Raw genomic sequence first — 22,264 nt, forward strand, 5'->3', positions numbered from 1 at the left:
TAATATAAAATGCATACATATATATATATACATACATAAAACATAACATAATTCACAAATTGAATGAACTTCTTTTTTTTACCCAAAAACTTTTTGGGAAGATCAAAAATTATATATATGTATATACAAATAATATAAAAACCAGTATAAATGTGAACAATTAAAATAATGAATAATATTACATACATTTAAACAATCTTGCAAAAGTAACAACATCTGTGAAAAATAGATATACTATTTCTATGGCAATCGGTACAAAAGTAGGAAAATCTTTGGACTCTAGAGGGGAAAAAATTACTATTCTCTCCCCAGTCTGTGCAACAGAAGGGAAAGTTTCGGACACCGGAGGAGTAATATTTGTATTGCCACTCCAGTTTGTGCAACAGTAGAGAAAGCGTTGAATAAAGGAGGGGTAAAATGTACTATCTACACTCCAGTCTGTGAACCTGTAAAACAGACGTTGGACACCGGAGGGGAACAATTTACTTTCCCCACTCTAGTCTGTGCATCAGTAGGGAAAGCATTGGACTCTGGAGGGGTAGCATTTCCTAATCCCACTCCACTCTGTTCCGCAGTAGATAAAGAGTAGTTCACTTCAAACAAAAACATATTTTAACAGCTCTACTAATTAACAAAAAATATATCATTCTTAATATAAACTTTATATGCCTACATTTAAAACAAAAAGGAAATAAATACATACATGTTACAATTTTTAAGTATTGTCAATTAAAGAAATGCAAATAATTAAATTAAAATGCCACACTATATTCCCACAGACATAACAACCAACAAATAAAATCTAATTGAAATAAAAAAGTATAACGCAATTAAAATATTAACTAATATATAAAACAATTAATATATGAATACATATTTATTTATTTATTATTATTTAAATAACTTTCTACCCTATTGGCCTACAAACACAACAAAATACACCTAATATATAATGTAAAAATCCCAAATTATTAAATAATTTACCAAATTATCACTAAACTAAGTATTTCAATAAAACTTTATTAGAATTTAGCAATTAATCATTACTTAACATTCCACCTTAATCCTCTACAAACTAGACAATCCACACCTAATATTTAACTTATAAAATATGATCAAATACATCATTCATTATCAAATAAATAATTGTATTAAATACCTAATTATAAATACATTAAACCTAATTAACTTCTGACCCTTTACTAATACAAACCCAACACCCACACCTAAAATAGGTCTACAAAAATGTATTTATTACGCAATTTATATAACTATCAATTAAACAATTAATAATAAATCAATTAATAATTAATGAATTATCCTTAATAAACTTCCCACCCTTAAACCCTACAAACCAAACAATCCGCACCTAAAATATCACTTACAAAATATATTAATTACACAATGTACATGATTATCAATTATATTATTATTAATTAAAAAATGATTATTAAGTATGTATAATTAGTTCACTTCCCACTCTGTACCCTAAAAACCCTACAACACACTAGGACACTATAAATTACAAGTAATAATTCAATTACATTTAAGCATAATTAAAAAATACAACCTATTTTTAAAACATTAAGATCAAATATACACATAAACAATTAAAATATAAACTACACTACATAAAGATAATTAAAAACGAAAACTGAAAGTTTGTAAACAAAATTAATAACATATTTTTGATAGTGATATTTCGTACCTTAAAAAAATCGATATTTTTGTAAATTATATTCCTGCATCAAAATATTTATCTATCACGATATTAAAAACTTGATATTTGTGTGACTCAATATTTTGTCCAATAACCTCATGTCATGAAATAAGTCACACATTAACGATTTCGCAGGAATGACATAGTGGACTTAGCAAATCGATAATTTGCGATTTGCAAAAATGATGTATTAGAGTTGGCAAAGCTGTCTATTCTCTTGAGGGAACCCCAATGCAAACAAAGGACCAGCTGTACCAGAAACATAGCATCTTAGCGCTCACAGTGGAGCATCAGCAGTATAAGAAAAGCCACTAACAGTCTTTAGTGAGCAGTTTTTGGAGAACAACAAAGTACCAAAAGACTAGGTAGGCCAGGGTATGATTAGTATGCTTAGATTAAAAAAATTAGGTGCACATGAATACTGGCATTCACCAGGGTTATATTCAATGTAATTTGAGTGATAAACACATAATCAGGGTACATGTTGTTAGGATTTTGCCATCCGGCAACTAAGTGGTTCTCACAAAGGCCCTCTAGGGCCTTTATCTCAGAATGGAAATATATACACTTCTACACATTCCATTACCAGATATGCTTCATATTCCAGTCCAGGCTTCTGCACAACCTTCCTGGTGCATCATGGTTCCTGTAGTCCTTTCTTTCTCCAACCCCTGCCCTGGTCACGCCTGTTGATGGTATTCTATTATCTATCTTGATTTTTGGACCCACTGCCTTTCTGATCTCTCTATATATGCATTCTGGACTATTCACACACTTGGCTCTGATCCTTACTCCAGTCTTTTAATTTCTGTTTTCATTGTTTGACTCCTTGTTTCTATTCTGATTAGGTATTCTGTCTGTTTCATTTCTCTTGGGTATCCTGCCTCTTTGTTCTTGTGTTCACCTTGTTTCTAGTTCTGACTGCACACATCCAGATCTGTTTGTATATGAAGAGTCCTTGTCTAGCAGTTCTTTGTTCCTGTTCTGACTCATGTTCCTATCCTAGTTAGTGTGCAGATTTCCAATATGTTCTGTTTTGTGTAGTCCATTAGTGTTCCTAACCCTTAATCCAGTCTAGATTTTCCATGAGCCCAGTTCATATTTCTGTGTACCTCCCACTGTTCTCCTTTGTCTTCTTGTCGGTTTATATTATTATTCAGATTATCATTGCTTCCAAAGGTGACAGTGAGACACCAAAGCTTGTGCCTTTGGCATCGATATCCACTTAGTGATACATCTTCATAGGAGTGGCTGGGTGTCTCCCCGAACTCTGTGTGATTAATCAGCTCCTTGCCTTCTTGCAAGACTTTTTAACTTGCCATGGGCAGAACGCTGGTGTCCCTAACAGATGGTCCCAATTAGCTTGATTCCTGATCGTGAGCAATTGATCTAAATCATTAGTCCTGTAAATTATATTCAGATTTTACACTCAACTAATAGTATATTGAAGCCAAGTAGTAGTTATAGAATTCACCTATTCAACATCGTTTGCATAATACTATATACCCGAAGGGCTCTACTTTCTGGTGTCATATAAAGGAGCCAAACTTGTAAGCATGTGCTGTGTTTGTGTCGCAAATTCTGAGAAGATTGTAGATTTCTCCGGGTAATATTTCCCACAAGAAATTCCCCGGCCAAAGAATTCAGTCTTGTTGGTCCTTGCCTATACAAATGTAATCTCCCACAACAGAGCCAGGGAGTAGTATGTCCACGTTTTATGATCCACTTGGTCATAACAAGAAATGAAATGACTCAATTGTTTTACTGTTGTCTTGTGCTGATTTATTAAACTGAATTATTATTAAACTACAGTCATTAAGCAGAAAGGAAATCCCTTTAGTAACTGTTCTTGAAGCAAGCATTCAACAAGAATATGCTTGTTTCGAACTACAGAGGGGGCCCTGCAAATTACATTAAACAATAGCATACAAAACTGCAGTTATATTTCTACAAGTGCTCTTACGATTATCACAGTCTCCACAAAACATATATGATGACATGGTAAATGGACATCAGTGCTTAAACAAGTTGTCACACTAATACATCTGCACATTAATGGACCCAAATATTGTGAGGAACCAAAGTACACAAGTTCAAACTTTGTTAAATACATTTATAAAGCATGGATGTAAACTATCGGAAGGAAGCAGTAGCTATCATATACTGTAACATGCCTGAATTAGAAGCTGAAATATTTGGAGACTAGAGGACAGATGTACAAAACCATTTTACAGTTGAAAACTTTGTAATATCCACCATTACTGGGTGTTTAACAACAAATCGTTTTACACAGTTCCCTGAGCTCTTTTGGTCATTTTGCAAACTCTTTCAGACTCGCAAAGAGACTTTATGACTCATTCCACATCACAAATAGGAGCGGGAGTCAAATGGGCACCCACCTCTGATTTGCAAATCATAATCAGATGTACCAATGGTTTGATATCCTTCTCTTTAGGGAATTGTGTTAAATGCCCTTGGGAGGGCCTGGGGCTACTCATTGGTGATCCACCAATACCAGCTCCTTTAAAGAACAAGGAGTGCTTCACAATATTTTTTTTCCGTGAGAAAGAAAATCATGGAATTATGAACTGTTGTCCCATTCTGGCCAACATCCCTATTTTTACAGCCAATTGAATGGGATCGCAAATAGTGACCAACCTAATTAACATTTATTATGTAGGTCATTCCATTGCCCCCTTACAAATCTACATTTGCACAGCATTCTATTAGAGCATATGTCACACTACAAAATGACAGGCATGTCACAAAACGTTGGTACACAGTTTGCATGCAGTATCTGTCACATGCCTGTTAGTACTTCTTGCCTAATATTCTTAGGAGTGTTTACTGCTAATAGATAGACAGTTTTCTTCTCCTTTAATCCTTTATAAACAGCAGCTTAATGCGCATGTAACCTAACTACACTAATTGATTCTCGTTAACATAAATCACTTTAAATGACTGGGATGCTAGTGAGGATAAGACGAGGGAATGGAAAATAGTTAAACATTGTTGTGTCTGATTCACAAACAGCGTCCACACTCATGGTCAAGGCACCGCAGTCATGGGGTAGTCTCTACACTCAGGGAAGAATCTCCGCAATGAGAATTCTCATTGCAGAGATTCCATCCACGAGTGTGGAAACTCCCCCACGACAGCGGGGCCCCCGCCACGAGTGTGGAGGCCTTTTGAGAATCAGGCCTATTAAATGTAAAATGCCTTGTTTAAAATGTACACAAATAAAAATCTGAACAACAAATATGGTACATGAACCCCATGAGTGGCAGACTTTTTCATTCGGTAATTCGGAAATTACGGACTTCACACCGCTGAAGCTCAGGCTTTCTTGCATTGGTATTTTTTATTTATTTTCCCCTTAACATGTGTTTGAAAAGGCAATCTCAAGCAATATATCAGAAGGCATATATACACATACATATGTGTGTGTATAAATATATATTTATTCACTGAAAAAACCATAGGTTTCACACATGGACATTTCACTCATACAAAACCATTGAAATTCCCCGTTATAGTTAGTTCAGCTAACTATAACTTGCGCGCCCGCAAAGCACTGCTGATGACGTCACATATTACATCACTCATGACATGGTCAGTGACATCACTCATGACATCACTGATGACATCACTGATGACAACATCCAGTGAATGTGTGTCTTTCTGAAAAATAAATATTTTTTATATATGTATATCGAAAGGTTGATGGAAGAATAAATGGGTAAATAAGTGTCTAAATGTTTTTTTTGGTAAAATTGATTGTATAACTGACTTATTAAGTATATCTTAGTGAATACATGTATTAGCGAGTAATGTTTAAATATGTAAATATCTGTATCAGTGTCTCACTTTGTGCATAAGTGGCTGCATGGGTTCGTGAGTAGCTACAGGAGTGTCTATATTGGGTATTAGTTGTTTTCTTGAATATCAGAATGAGTGTCTGTATGGTTTGGTGGGGGGTATTACTTGGCGCACAGATGCATGAATGACTGACTCACTGTTTGTATATGTTTTGAAGACAGCATGTGTGCAGGACTCTATGGGTGGATGAGTGTGTGTATGGGTGTGTTAGTGAATGAATGACTGCCTCAATAGTGTTTTTATGAGTAAGCACATATGTTTTAAACTAGTATATGTGAGTATTGATGTATATACGTAAGGATATATGACAGTGACAGATTGGAAGAGTTCCTGTATAAATAAGTATGTGTTTCTATAACTAATTGTTTAAGAGAGTAAGTATGTGTACGTTTCTGTAGAAATAAGTGTAGTGGTGTGTGTAGAGCTGTATATGCAAGTAAATGGATGTTTGATCATTTATTTGCATGTGTGAGTATATGTGTAAATAACTATGTATATGTGTAGGTGGGTAACAGGATGTATAGGTGTATGAGTACATATGATGAGGGAGTACATGTATGAGTGACTATGTAGAACTGTTGGTGAATGAGTGGATGTGTATGTAGATTTTGGAATTACTGAATAGGTTGTTCTAACTGGTATTGGGATCTCCATTTTTTTTTTAAATTGTAGGTTCTATTTTTGAATGTGTGTGTCAAAGGTTATATTAGGGTGAGAGGAGGTCTGCCACTCTTTCACAAGGATGATGTCATCAGTGATGTCATTTGAGATGTCATGAGTGATGTCACTGACCATGTCATGAGTGATGTAATATGTGACGTCATCAGCAGTGCATTGCGGGCGCGCGAGTTATAGTTAGCTGAGTAACTATAACGGGGGAATTTCAATGGTTTTGTATGAGTGAAGTGTCCAGCTAACTATAACATGTGTGAAACCTATGGTTTTTTCAGTGAATTTGCAAGGTTTTTTAAAAGCTAATTCCTAACTATCTGGTGGCTGAAACCTATGGTTTTTTCAGTGAATTTCAAAGGTTTTTTAAATGCTAATTCCCAACTATAATGTGGCTGAAACCTATGTTTTTTTCAGTGAATTTCAAAGGTTTTGTAAATGATAATTTTTTTAAAATGTATTAGTTGTTATTTTTTTATACTAATTTACTTCATTGTTTTAAAGTATTTATTTTTATATATTTGATTTTTTAAATTACATTACATATTTTTATTATAAATTGAAAAAAAATGTTAATATTGAAATTGTAATATTTTTTTTGTATTTAATTTTTTTTTAATTTATATATAATTTATATAGCAGGCAATGATATCCTACGGAAGGAAATTCAAGTTACTGGTAAGTACAGTTAAATTTACTTTTCAGCAATAGTAGTGAGCTGAAAGATGCAGCGCTGAGGTATCTCCTGATAACAGGTGAGTAAATTGAAATTCGTAGTTCGACTGATTTTTGAGGAATTTTTTTTAAGTTCTGAAACGCCACAACTAGAAAAAGTTCCAAGTGAAACCAGTCAATGTTCGCCTATGGAAGGAAATTCAAGTTACTGTAAGTATGGTTAGAATTACTTTTCAGGATCAGTAGTGCGCTCAAAGATGCAGCACTGATGTTTCTTGTGATAACAGGTGAGTAAATCGGAATTCGTAGTTCGGCTGATTTTACAGGAATATTTTGCTCAATAGTGAAGGAAGGGGGTGGGGCCTGAGGTAACATGTGTGCAAACACGCCCTGTGGCGCTTTTTAGATTGGGGAATTAATTCCTCTTCAATCCTGAACCTAGAACCTAGATTCACAAAATACTACTGAATAGATTTACAGAAAAGCACGCTTTCTGTATCAAGATCTAGCATTCTGTCAAATTTTGTGTAATTCCGTTCAGCCATTTTTAAAGCACTGCTATTGAATTTTCCCATTTAAACTGCCTGGGGAAAATGCATTTTGGGTCCCTCCTTTTTTCCTTGACCAGCTTGATGGATCACCCCAAATCTTTCCAGGAAGAAGTTGAGGTGTATGAAAAAAAAATTCTGAAAATGTTCTGAAGATTCATCACATGGTGCAAAAAATATGATCAAACTAAAATATCAATTTCCAGACTATACTGTTAGGGTGTGCCTCAGGGTCCAACAACTTATCAATGGGTCCGCACCTTTCACCTCTAAGATGGGCAATTCCTAACCAGAGCTCCCCTTAAAACCTGAAATCAGTGGATTCCTAACTTTCCAAAGCCTCTGTAGCCCAAGTCAGAGTCCTTGGTGGTCAAACGAGTTCTACTTCCTCTCTTTTAAGGGACACCCAGGAAGACCTAAAATATGCACCACACCTTGAATAAGAGACATGTTGTACTGGTTACTGAAGGTGATTCGCCCTGATGAATGCAGAACAGTGGGAGCGCACGCCAGGGCAAAAGAGATATCCTCATTTGCTTGAGGTCTACCCCTAAGACAATCAACACCCCACAGTGTGCATGTTGGTATTAAAGAAAATAAGTGTGTGCTTTGGTGCTATCAATAGGCAAAAGGGGGCCTCCTGAGGACTCCGATATAGGGCAGACAAGCAGGGGAAACAAGATCAATTCCGAACAAAGAACATTCTAGCCCTTCAAATGAATAAACAAGGCTCTGTTTAGAGTCCTATACTAGAATTATCAGACATGAGCTCACTGAAACCCAGAACAACATAGATTCACTCAAATGCAATTCATGATACAAAAATATATTTGTCTTTTATTATATTTTTCAAAAAACTAAAGAATCAATTGACATATTTTACAGCGGATAATACAATTCAACAAGACATTACACAGATGAAATCATCAATCATAGTTCAATAAGAGTACCACACATCCCAACACTCATTTAGCCAATTATCCAGCAAAATCACACATTCTAACAAACTCATGCAAATCCAAAGATTCACACATATTCCCACATTCAATATCCATTCAATATACATCAGCCTATAGTTGCCCGATGTTATACATAAATAAGGGGTCCTGCAGAGTCTCAAAGAGGAACTTGGAAACAAGATGGCCAAGATACAGGACCGTTTCAGAGCGTTTCGGTGCTAGGCCAAATCGTAAGGCCGCACCTTCGTCAGGGCAAACAATAGAAAGGGGAAGAAGGGATGGGACGGCGAGGACAGCAAACAAACACAATGGGGAATTTCAATTCCTATTAGGTACTCAATGAGGTACTTCAGCTGGCTCAAAGGGGCTGCACAAATAATGGCCAGAATAGGAGAAGATCTCGCTCACAGGTTTTTTGGGCGAGTATGAAAATGTATTCAACGAAGCTGGTTATAGATCAGGAGGATATGTGCCTCTGGTGAGCACGAGATTATAATTCCAGCGTGTGGTTCGCCAGGTGTAGGTCTGAGGATGCAAGGGCAGGAATTCAATTAAGGCCCAAATCAATCAGAGGGCGAGGTGTAGGTCTGGGAAGCTTGTCTGGTGAGAGAAAAACACGGGCTGGGTGAGATATGGCGCAATTTCAAAGGCTTCTTTTTCTTAATAAGCCGAGAATCCACACGGAGGATAGAAAGCATAAACACCGCGACGGGTGGCGTGGACATACGGGTCAGCAGATGTGCTTTGGTGCTAAACAAGGCAAACTGACGTACTTTAAATATATATTCAGCATTAACACCGCAGTTATAAAAATCAAATAAGGCCCATAGCAATACCAACACTGCTAGAGATCATGCAATATGTTACAATACTAATTTTAAAGCAATAGATTGTGATAGACTTTATTGTCTGGAGAACACAACAAAAAGTTAGATATCCTTACAGTTATAAAAAATGGATGTAAAACAATTGCATCAGTGTTTATATTCATTACATTTATAACATGTGACTGAAGGAACATTGTCCATTGCTTAAATCTTTCTTCTCAACTCCTCTCAAGTTCTACTCACCACACAACTTGCAAATCCTATTCCGCCCAATTTTGGACTGATGTAATTCCACACACCAATGCTTCCATGTCGGATTCTCTGTCCCACTGAGAGCTCCAGGAAAAAAAGTGGGATTCCTATCACCAGCAGCAAAATTAGATATGGCACAAGATATGCACCTATCAGAGCAAGAAAAAGTATACTTAATCTACAGTAGAGGAAAAGTATATTTAATCTACAGTAGAAGGATAAACATTTTCTGCAAAATGCATGGAAACTTACTGTAGTTATCCTATCTGCCTTAGCACTCAAACAAGAGAAATTGTGCACTTTTGAGTTTCACCTTTAAGATTTGCATATGACAGTGCCACCAAACATCACACAAGCCCATCATTTGGAATTGAATTCTGACTCAATTAAAAATAAAACAGATTACTAATTATTATAACTAGCCTTCTGTTCTCTGACCCACATTTCACCTTCCAGTTGTTCAAATCGCCTAGGGATTGGCCTGAAGTGAATACTACCCTTGACTTTCATTTGACCCCATTCTCAGACATTAGGAAAGCATTTAATGCTCCACCTACCAGGTCACATCCTGCGCTTCACTTTTCTATCATCATTCCACCGGAACTGCATTGCCCCCGGACTCACTCACTACATGCTCGGAGAAGGTGGAAAATGAGAGTAAGAAAGGCCTACCCTGTGCACTTTTCTCCTGTGATAATGGGGCTGCATGATTATTCCCCATTCTGTAGGAACTCTTCATATGTGTGTGTGTTTGTGGTAGGATGGTATCTACTATTGAACTAAATAAAGCAACAGATCAACAACTTAATTGAAATAACAAATTAATTCAAGTCGTCAATTCTTTTCAAACTTTAATGAGCGGCCAATCAATGTATCAAGCTCTTATTAAAGAATTTTTTGAAAACTCACAATCAGAAAGATTGCATTTCTGTGACTTGGAGAGGGCAGAATTTCTCTTTGGGTGGCAAGGTTTATAGCCACATAGCAAATCTGATGCTTATTTTTTGGACCATTGGAGTGGAGGGAAGAAAGAACAAATCAATGCACCGACAATTAATTTATAGTTATCACAGAATCACTTTCGTTCATATGCACAGTTTACAAGTACTACATCTCTGTACCAAGGTCTTTCTCTTGGTAGCTAATTATGGCATGGGTTGAGGCATGAGATGGCAGAGAGGGTGACCACAGTAAGATAGAAGTCAGGGCCTGTTTGATTGTTTTCAGCTGAAGTGTAATACATCTTCTTTGAATGGTACCTTAAGGCGTACCATACAGCTAAGCCACAGTCTGTTAACTCAGAGGTCACTTCTGAGTCTTATCAATGAGGAATGTATAGGATTTGGGCAACGCTAGCCATATGTCATTTTCTACTCTGAAAAGCCAGTATGGCTGGGAGAGCTTTAGTTAAATGCTCATCTTTTGCTTTTCGAATGTCTGCTTGAGTAGTATCACAGCTGATCACTTGCCAAGTTGATGCCTCTGAAAGAACAGCTTGGCAAGTGCACAGTCAGTCAGTCATATGTGTCCCTGTACCTTCAGAAGACTGATAGATTTCGGTCAAAACCGATCTCCTACTTTAAGGAAGACTGTAAATAATTGATTTTGTTAGCAAAGTTTAAGGTATGGGTAAGTTCTGTACTTACTAAACACTAAAAACAATAATCCCTTTAGGCTCTTTTTTTGTGCACACATCACACTCTTTCAATCATGACTCACTCTGACAGCACTAATTAGAACCCAAGAACATAATGTAGAAAAATAATGAATCTTTATTATTCACTGTGTGTTAAAAACTTAATCTTTTTGTTAAAAACTTGTCTCTTAAGAGATCTCATTACAAAGTATAAAAACTTTTTTAAAACAACAAATTTCACAAATAAGGGAGACTTTTGAAATTGTACTCCCTAAGTCTCAAATCAACACCCTGTCCCACATAGGAAAACACTTAGAAAACAATACCATGTAAGTGCTCTTGCATCACATACAATGTACACATAGGTATTATTTTTCTTTTTTTCACAAGATATTATTACAAGTTAGTTGTGTACTTCACATGAATGCATGTATGATTGGTTTTGCCAACAAGATGCACATAAACAGAATTCTGTATTTAAAGATGTAGTTTGTGTTTTCCTCAAATCTTGACGTATCTAATAATTTCAGTATGGAGACATCTGTTGGTCATCAAACTGACAACCTTTGTCTTTACAGAGAAGCGCCCATTGTTTGTTTGGCTGGCTGGCCACAAACATATTATGGTTATCGATATGTCACAGGTCTATCACAGGTGAGCTATCAAAGAGAGAGTAAATATGTTACGTTATATATGCTTAAAGCGCATGAGTATACTCCAAGGAGTGTCCCGGTGCGAACCTTGACGAGTGAAGAGAAAATGAATAAATAAAGAGCAGTGTTTTCAGTCTTTTGTTGAAGAGATTGGGGTCCTGGATGCTACAAAGAGCGAATGGGAGCAGATTCCAGGCCGAAGCTGTCCCAAACTGCACTCTGAGACCTAACCTTGATTAGCTGTATCAACGCTACTAACAGGACCATCATTATCCCCTGTATAACTACAGACAAGAACAGCCACCTGGAGTACCAAAATATCATATAATGACATGATACTTCTATTTTGAAGTACCAGGATTTTCTTCTTAAATGCATGGCTTCCTGATGAAGGCTCTATAGAGGAAACGCGCATAGTGGACCACACAGCCATGATAAATAAAAATAGTTGATTCATACAGTCTCTATTATCTCAATACTGTCCTTTACAGAAAGAAGCTAACATCATATATAAGAAGTTTCCTGCTATTTGATATTAGCTTTCAAAGGTTTGAATATTAAAAATAGAAAAGCATGTACTCATGATACATGTAAATTGAGATAATTCATTGTGATGTTCCATTGGGCAATATAGAAGAATGAATGAGGATGCATGATTGTATGATTGAAACCTATATGAGTATTGATATGAATGGTATTTTTTAGAAGAAGTATTTACTATTGTATATGGATTGATATGTATATATTTATTAAGCCTTTTGCTGCTAGGCCTTACCCCCAACCCCCCCGCCCCCTTTTCCCCTGTACTAAGCCTTTTTGGGGCTTTTTAGTGAATTGTAGGACATTTTTCAAAGTCACTTCTTTTTTACACATTGTCCTACATTAGGAAGGCAGAAATGCATAGAAAGTCAATAGGTAACAGTTGCTCTACAATTCTGAGTTCCCAAATGTCTTCCGATAAAAATGGTACCTCACTTGTGTGGGTAGGCCTAGTCAGGGCCGGGCTAGCCATGGGCGTTTTGGTGGGCTGCCAAGCTGGGGGCTGATTTCACTGCAGGGGGGGGCTGATTTGGTTGATGGGGAGCTGCGTGTGCTGCAAAATAAACAAAGCAAAACAAATGGTTTTAAGCACATGCAGGTCCCCATCAATGAAATCGGCCCCCAACTTTGCAGCACACCAAGACGCCTGGTAGCCAGTCTGCCCCTGAGCCTAGTGCCCAACGTCGACCCACCACATTTTTACAGTGAAAACTGACCCTTTTTTTGCAAAGCGCCTAGCTGTGGATTTTGAACCCTAGCTATACCAGCACCTGGGGAAACCTAGCAAACCTTAACAGTTTTGAAAACTAGACACCCAGATGAATCCAGGAGGGGTGACTTGTTCGGTGCTCACCAGGTTCTGTTACCCAGAATCCCTTGCAAACCTCATACTTTGTAAAAAAAAAAAAAAAATGTCCTCACATTTCTGTGATGGAAAGTTCTGGAATCTGCGCAGGTCCGCAAACTTCCACCTACCCCTCTTTCCCCAAAGTATTCTGATAAAAATGGTACCTCACTTGTGTGGGTAGGCCTAGTGCCCACGACAGGAAACGCCCAACGTAGACCCACCACATTTTTACTGTGAAAACTGACACTTTTTTCGCAAAGTGCCTAGGTGTGGATTTTGAACCTTACCTCTGGCGGCACCAAGGGAAAACTAGCAAACCTATACATTTTTTGAAACTAGACACCCAAAGGAATCCAGGAAGGGGTGAATTGTGCAGCTCCCTACAGGTTCTGTTACCGAGAATCCCTTACAAACCACTTACTTTGCAAAAAAAACAAATCTTCCTCACATTCCTGTGATGGAACGTTCTAGACTATGTGGGGATCCACAAATTTCCACAAACCCCGCGCACCACAAAGTCTTCCGATAAAAATTGTACCTCGCTTATGTGGGTAGGCCTAGTGGGTGACAGGAAATGGCCCAAAACACAACATAGCACACCGCATTTTTACAGTGAAAACTGACCCTTTTTTTGCAAAGTGCCTAGCTGTAGGTTTTAAACCCTAGCTCTGCCGGCACTTAGGGAAACCAACCGAACCTATACATTTTTTAAACCTAGACACCCAAGGGAATCCAGGAGGGGGTGACTTGTGATTCTCTCACCAGGTGCTTTTACCCAGATTCCTCTGCAAACCTCAAACTTTGTAAAACCAAACACATTTTCCTCACATTCCAGTGATGGAAAGTTCTAGAATCTGTGTGGGTCCACAAAATCCCACCTACCCCACGTTCCCCAAAGTCTTCCAATAGAAATGGCACCTCACATGTGTGGGTAGTCCTGTGCCTCCAACAGGAAATGGCCTAAAACACAATGTGGACACACCACATTTTTACAGTGAAAGCTGACACTTTTTTGGCAAAGTGCCTAGCTGTAGATTTTTAACCCTTGCTCTGCTGGCACCTAGGAAAACCTAGTAAACCTATACATTTTTTAAAACAATATATCAAGGGGAATTCAGGAGGGGGTGCCCTGTGTTTCTCTCACCAATTCCTGCTACCCAGTATCCCCTACAAACCTTAAACTTTGTAAAAGAAAACACATTTTCCTCACATTTTTGTGATGGAAAGTTCTGGAATCTGCGTGGATCCACAAAATTCCACCCACCTTGCATTCCCCAAAGTCTTTCGATAAAATGGTACCTCACTTGTGTAGGTAGGCCAGGTGCCCGTGACAGGAAGCGGACCATAATCCAACATGAACCCACCAGATTTTTACAACGAAAACTGACCCTTTTTTTGCAAAGTGCCTAGCTGTAGATTTTGAACCCTAGCTCTGCCGGCACCTAGGGAAACCTAGCAAACCTATATATTTCTGAAAACTACACACCCAGGGGCATCCAGGAGGGGGTGACTTGTGTGACTTTCACCACGTTCTGTTACCCAGAATCCCCTGCAAAACTGAAAGTTTGTAAAAAAAAAAATATCCTGACAATTCTGTGATGGAAAGTTATGAAATCTGCGTGGATCCACAAAATTCACCCTCCCAATTCCCCAAAATCTTCCGATAAAAATGGTCCCTCACTCGCATGGGTGGGCCAAGAATCTGCAACAGGCAAAACGTATTAAGGAGACATCAAAATTACCTATCGGTACAATACCTGGTTTTGCAAGGGGGCATCTGGGTTTTTGGTCCCGAGCTCAGCGGCAATCTTGGGAAACCTACTAAACCCACACATTTCTGGAAGCAAGACACCCGGGGTAGCCCAGGGAGGTATGGCTTGAGTGGATCCCCCAATGTTTTCCTACCGAGAATCCCTTGCAAACCTTAAATTTAGCTGAAACAAATCACATTTGCCACAAATGTTTTGTGTGGGATCACAGTGCCGGCACAAATGTCCTACCACACAGCTTTCTCCTCAGTCCCCCAAGGAAAATGATACAGCCCGCTAAGCACTTAGAAAGGGAAACTGCAATGAGCCCATTGGCTCATTTCAGTTTTGGTTTCTCTGCAATGACGTGAGCGCGACGCACATGAGCACTGATGCTTCGGACGGCCCCCGGCCGTTTGACGCATCAAAGGGGTTAACTGTTTTCTAATATAATAAAAGCACAACATTTGAATATATATTGGGTCTCTTTGGTCACATATAAGAACGCTCCCAATAGAGTAGCGATTTATGGCAGTGACAATAACATGTATAGTTGCCTAAGAATTTTTTTAGTAAAATTGCTTTATTTATCCCTGACTTAGGAACTTTATTACTCCCCAGGAGAACCCCAAATTATTTCCAGCCAGTCACCAAACTGAGCCAGGGATTCCAAATACTCTGCACAGTAATTAAATAAACTGCAAACTATGTTCCCAATGCGCTAAGAGATGGGTAGCAAATTGCGTGCAGATTTTTTGCAACTTGTCCCTGATTTTGCTAAATCTTCTGTTGCAAAGAGTTGCAGCATAAAATCCATAATGAATATTAATTATGCAGGTCCCTATTTCTGACCCCCTAAGACTAGCTACAAACAGAGTTGGTGACCTGCTAGGAAGAGCACACCGCCATCATTGGGATTGCATCATCAAAAGGAACCTTTGTAAAGCAGCCCTTGTTCTTTAAAGGAACAGGAACTGCTTAAAAAATGGTTTCCTGTTTAGGAATAAATAGGGAGGAGGCGGCAGTGGTCGCCTGATTTACTGCCTGCTCCCCCCTAGATCGCCTGACAAGAATTCCAATCTGTAAACATCTCCTTTAAGGTGTAAATAGCTAATCAATGCTTTGCTTTCCCAATTACCATAGCCAATTATTAATACATACCCAGTGGCAACTGGCACTGATCTGGGGTGGTGGGGCGAGGGGGTAAGGAGGTGTTAAAAAAGACATTCACGTTCCTCCTCGCTGCTCATCTCCCATGTCGTCTCTTCTCCGTCGGCTGACCAGGCAGCAGCCAGGTTCCCCTAAGCCAATAGCAACGCTGCAATGCATTCTTGTGATTTGTCTGAATGCCATAATTCGGTGCTCAGACGGGGACTTGGGGCCTGGGCATGTTCTCTGGGTGGAGAACATGCTAAGTGAGCATGACTGTTTAGTCGGCCCGAGACGGCCGGCCAAAGCAACAGGTGCACTTCAGTGTGCCCACCACTCCTCCTCTACCATGCTCTGTGAGCAGAGCAGCCCTGCCTCAACCCCAGGCTATAAAATTATAATAATATCAAGTTACAATCATTTTATTTTTCCTTTCCTTCACTTCTGCAATGCAGTGGGGCGACACTCTGCCACCATAGCGGAGGAGCCGCCACTGTCATACAATTACTACTCCTTTCTTGCCAACTTCCGAATTACAATTTGTGTTTGCAAACACCGTGAGTTTGCAAATATTTTGTTAGAGATTCGTCCACTTACCCCTATGTTTTGCGTTAAAGGTGACTCAACTTTGACCTTTATACGGATTGTGATCATCTACAATATAACTATAATCAGTTATGTTCATTTCAATAGGACAGGCTCTAATGTTTCTCATATCCTAAAAGGTGTTCCTTTTATGATGGTGTACGAGCCAGCTTTTTTAGCGGTCATTTCTTAAATCCGTATATCAGGCATTTAGGGGCCATGATGAAAAGACTGCATCTTTCTTTAGCTAAATCTGTTACTGTTAACACATAAGTTTATTTAGACCATAGTCTATAAATCATACATAGAACAATGGATCGCGTATCGTGATAAGACATTTAAAACCACAATTCATTTTACATATTACAGCACTTGTAAAACCATACGCATACAATATTTAAAACCACAGTTCATTTTATACAATTACAACACTTATGAGGGCCATATACATAAAATTGGGATACTCTATAAATTCAAACTCTCCCATTCTCCTTTGTTGTCTCCATTACATATTCTCGTATTGCTTTCAGAAATTTCCCCAACGCAATTGTAGTATCCAAAGAAGACATTTCTGTAAGGAGGCCAATAGCCTCAGCCCGTGAGAACACCTCATTTTTTTAAAAAAATGGACGTAAATTTTTTTTCCGAATTGCTAAAATACATGTACAATCACACAATATATGTAAAATATTATTCCTTACACCTAGTCCACATTTGCAAGTTCCATCCGGATGGATCAGGGCCACACTTATTTTTCTTTCAATCTTCCATGGATTTAGTCCCACCCGAATCTTCAAAATTTCATTTCTTAGCCATCTACTAGGCAATAAATCCAGGTATGGGTACCGAACCTTCTTTTCCCACTCATTTTTTACCCAATTCACTGATTTTTTTAGCCTTAGATAGTCCATATCTTTTGATCTAGAGTAATCAAGCCCTTGGTCTCTAAGCATCTTTTTCGTACACGCTATATTTAACAGTGGTTGGGAAAGGCTCAATTTCAAGTTCGCAGCTACCGTCTGGAGGGTTTTCTTCACATCTCGCGCCCAGCGTAAGCTGCTTACTCGAATTTCCTCTCTACACCAGATTGAAACGTTCTCATCGCCACCAGTCTCCAGTCGGTTCCAAAATCTTATTAGAGACAATTGGGACTTTACCTCCCATGATGTTAAACCCACCTCCATTCTAATTGCTTGAATCATGGAGCTATTTGGTAAGGACAACAACATCTTCACAATTTTTCCTTCTTCCCGATCCCACCCATTTTTACCACTCAGAAAAAGCCCCTCAGTTCCATAAAGCACTTGTGGGGGGATCATTGCTTCAAAAGCCTTCAAAAGCGGTCTGTGTGACATATCGCCATAATCTTTGTTACATTTTTTCAGCCCACAGACAGACGAATAGGCCTTTGCCTTCTGTGCCTCCAAGTGGGTATTCCACTTTAATGCGCCATTAAACCAGAGGCCTAAATATTTATATTCATTTACTATGTCTAATTTATCCTGTCCTAAAAACCAATTAAAATTGTTTACCCTCTTTCCAAAACATAGGATCTTAGTTTTTTCCATATTCACTATTAAGAGCTTTTTATCACAGTACTTATTGAACACATTTAGCTTCCTTTGTAGGCCCATTTCTGTTTGATCCAAAATCACAAGATCATCAGCGTACAAGAGACATGACACTTTATTATTATTCATACGAGGGCTCGCACTCTTTTCAATTTCCAAAGTCGCTGGGAGGTCTGCCAAAAAGATTGAGAAAAGCAAGGGTGCCAAAACGCACCCTTGTCTCAAGCCATTTTTTATTGGAATTTTTTGGGTTAGGGAACCCTTTATATCTCTAATGACCTGTGCCCAGTTACCACTATGAAGTTCTTTCAAGATGTTCAATAATCCCTGTGGTATTCCATAATTTTCCAGTACCTCCCAAAGGCTATTTCGGTCTACTGTGTCAAACGCCGCTCGGAAATCGACGAAACAGCAAAATAATTTGCCATTTTGTTCCATCGATTTCCTAGCCAGGGCCCACAATGCAAAACAATGATCTATCGTAGAGTGGCCTTCTTTGAAGCCCCCTTGCTCAACCGGGATGATAGAACTTTGTTCTACCCAGACTTTTAACTTACTAAGGACTATTTTAGAGAAAAAATGTTCTCCTATATCTAATAGGTTAATTAGCCTATAATTCTTTGGGGCATATGCATCCCCTTTCTTGTGTAGCGGTCTTATTATAGCTCCCTTCCAATTTGGGGGCATAATCCCTTGTTCTAAAATTAAAGTAAACATTTTTGCGTAGAATTCCGCCCACCAAGTCTGATTTGAATTTAGTATCAGGGCTCGTAGGTTATCTGGGCCCGCTGCCCTAGTTAGGTTCAGTGTCTTTATTGTTCTAAGAACATTTGCTGTTAAACATTCTTGTTTTAGATCCTCTACTTGGCCACGCCAGTCCCCAGCTACCTCATTTCCAGTCCCTCCCCTTGGGGCATATAATTGCTGTATATACTGTATCCACGCCCCCTCTTCCACTACGCAACTCATCGGGGCAACCGCAGGTACCATTGCTGTCTGGATTAACTCCCAGAACTGCCGTATATTTTTGGCTTCGATTGCTTCTAATAGTTTGCCCCAACACTTTTCTTTATAGGTCCTTTTAGCATTACGGATTAGAGTAGTATATTCCTTCTTTATTTTTATTAGATTTTCTGCCCTGGTTTGCACTAATTTTTTCCGTAGGCTACGTTCTTCTCGCCTAACTTCTCTTTTCTTTAGTAAACATTCCTGATTAAACCAAGTTTCTCGCTTTGCTTGTGACCTTCCATTATTCTTATTGGCGCTTACATCATACTTTAATTCTACGCTTATGCTTTCCACTACTTGAGTTATTTTCTCAACATACCAAGGTAAATTTTGGCCACATAAGTGCCCTAATTGCACCTTTTGTTGCAGCTTAGTCAACCTGGCGATATATTTTTCAGTTAAACGAGTGGTTATCCGTTTTGGATAATCCATCTCTTGGGGGATAACTATATCACATGCTAAATGTTGGGCGATTACAAGCTCTAGTTTTAACATTTTATGATCACTACATTCCGCAGGGGCAATCCTGAAATCTTTTATCAATTCAAAATTCCAAGCCAACATAAAAATATAATCTATCGGGCATATTTGCGTCCCATAATTAAAAGTTTTCTTTGCGGGACAATCCTGCGTTGTCCTCCCATTTAGACAGAATAAACTTTTTGTCGCCAAGAAGTTGCCCAAGTTGGCCGCATCAGTTGTTATTTTTGTTTCCAGGAATTCTGCTTTTTTCACATCACATGCATCTAGAATTTCAATATACAACTGATCAGTCAGTTTTGGGTTTAATTTATGATTAAAATCTCCCATTAACAGCATTAAATCATTTCCATACTTATCACACAGCATATCCATGTCATTTTTAAAATGTAACAGTTCATCCCCATATTCCTTCCTTGAGCTCCACTGCATATACACATTTAGGATCAACATACATTCATATTTTTTTTATCAGCAAATGATGTTTGTATTCTGCAAGCCAACAGCCACTTAGATGTCACAGGTATCTGTAAAGTCGTTATTAGTATACATGTTGAGATCAGAGTCAGCAAGCCCCCGGCCGGGCAGCCAGATGTAGATTTTTCTGCTGGGCGGTAGATTTGTTTAAACCCTTCCACTATTGGGGGTTCCCCACTGAGCCAGGTCTCTTGAATACAAATGATTTCACACTTTTTTGCGAGTTCCTTCAGAGTTTCCTGTTTTACTTGGGTACCCATCCCATTTATATTCCAAGAGACCGTATTTGTGCTCCGTGGTTGCCCCCTTTCCTATTCTACATCGCTTAGGGGGTCATTTATTTCTGATTCTTCCCTATAGCTTTGTGAGGGGCCTGCCGGGCTTTCAATATTACTCCAATTTTTCCAGGACTCTACTAGGTCCGAGTTATTTATCACTATATTGATATTTTCCCGCCCTTGTTTCATTTCTCTTCCAGGTAATTTCACTTGTCTCTTTCCTAGCCCTGCATGGTACTTTAGGAAGGTTCTCTGTTGGGACACCATCTGGCCTAGTCCTAGCTCTTCTTTGGGCACTAGTCTAACCCCCTCTTTTTGAATCTCCTGTTCTGCGTTTATTATTGCTGTAACAGCCAGAGCGGAATAGAACTGTACCTTAGTAACCTCCTTGCCATCGCCATTTGCTTGAAAGCCCACCTGTTTCAAGTCTTCTGTACCTATACTTTTTAGGTTTGGGCAAAGTGCGAACATATTAAGAAGATAGGACCTATTTAAAGGAGCGCACTTTTTTACTTTTTTTCCGCCCCTTCCCAATTTCACTTGTTCGAAATAGAGTTGCTTATTCCCTTCATTCATCTCCTCTCCAAATTTACCCTCACCCTGGTGTAGTTTTGTATTAATTCTACAACCTTCCTCTAGGCTAGTTTCCCAGTATACCTTCTTTTTCGCTGTGGCCTTCCGGGGGGGTGTAGTCACTTGCTCTGAAGCCACCTGTCTCTTATGTTTTATCACCTTTTCCTGGAGGGTTTGCTTTCTACAGCTGCTTTCCTCATCCACTAGGCCCCTGTCCCGATTCTCAGATCTTAGTCTCATTGATCTAGATACACTCGCCATCTTGTGCGGCTGGGGCTTAGGGTCATGCACTACTGCTTCTATTGACTCACGCCTTTCTTTGTGGGTTTTTATCGCTCTTTTACTTAGCTTTGCTTTCACCCTCCTTCTTGCCACTCTGTCTCTCTTTAGTATACCGTGACTCATAAATTTACTTCTTCTTTTTACCAGCATTGGCCATCTTGACACATAAACTTGGTTTCCTCCAGAAGGGGCTATGTCAGTCTGGCTTGCTGGTCGGGGTTTAGTTGTTCCACCTTCCTCTTCCCCTTCTTGACTCATCATCACTGAGTCTGCTACGGGTCTTAACATTGAGGGCATTTGAACCCTAATCCCGTGTAATTCTCCCTGAATTTTAGACAGGTGCATTTTTTGACTTTTCAAAATGTCATGATTTAACATTGTTACTTCTAGCAGACCTTGTAATGATTTTTGCACCATTAACATCAGTTCCAAGATTGAGGATGCTGGGGATTCCGACGACTCCAAGTTTATCTCAGGATGCTGGTTTTCCCCATTTGTGTCACCATTTTTAACCAAGCCCACAAGGTCATTGCTACTTGAAAATGCCATTTTTCCTGAGCCATTAGAACTTCCATCTATGTTTGGGGTTTTTTCATCACTGTGCCTCGAGCTCAAGCTAACTACATCCTCCAACGTCTGTCGTTCGAATAGCGGAGAGGAAGAAAGTCGCGGTGAGGAAGAAAGTCGCGGTGACATTATTGTCCCTTTTTGGCCTGGCAGGGACTGTACTGATCGGTCAACTAGATTTATTGAGTCTGCCAATCGGTCATCAAAGATTAGTGACGTGCCCCCTTTCCATGGTTCCTCCTCCTCTTCAGTAGCATTAGACTTAGCCGGTGAAAAAACCCTTTTGAAGTGTTTTCCCACAAATTCTTTAATTGTATGGGTTGCTACATTCCCCTTACTTC

At 38.9% G+C, this 22,264-nt stretch overlaps 1 protein-coding gene across 1 annotated transcript in view; it reads right to left on the minus strand.

Moving 5' to 3' along the window:
• Window positions 1-22,264, minus strand: part of SLC6A15 (solute carrier family 6 member 15) — a 314,347-nt gene that overhangs the window by 184,068 nt on the left and 108,015 nt on the right. The window contains exon 3 of the mRNA XM_086919649.1: window positions 9,521-9,678. Within this exon, the coding sequence (XP_086775775.1) occupies window positions 9,521-9,678 (158 nt within the window). The remainder of the gene's footprint in view (window positions 1-9,520; window positions 9,679-22,264) is intronic.

This window comes from Lissotriton vulgaris, chromosome 1_1 (genome assembly GCF_964263255.1).
Source record: "Lissotriton vulgaris chromosome 1_1, aLisVul1.2, whole genome shotgun sequence".
NCBI classification, from domain to species: domain Eukaryota; kingdom Metazoa; phylum Chordata; class Amphibia; order Caudata; family Salamandridae; genus Lissotriton; species Lissotriton vulgaris.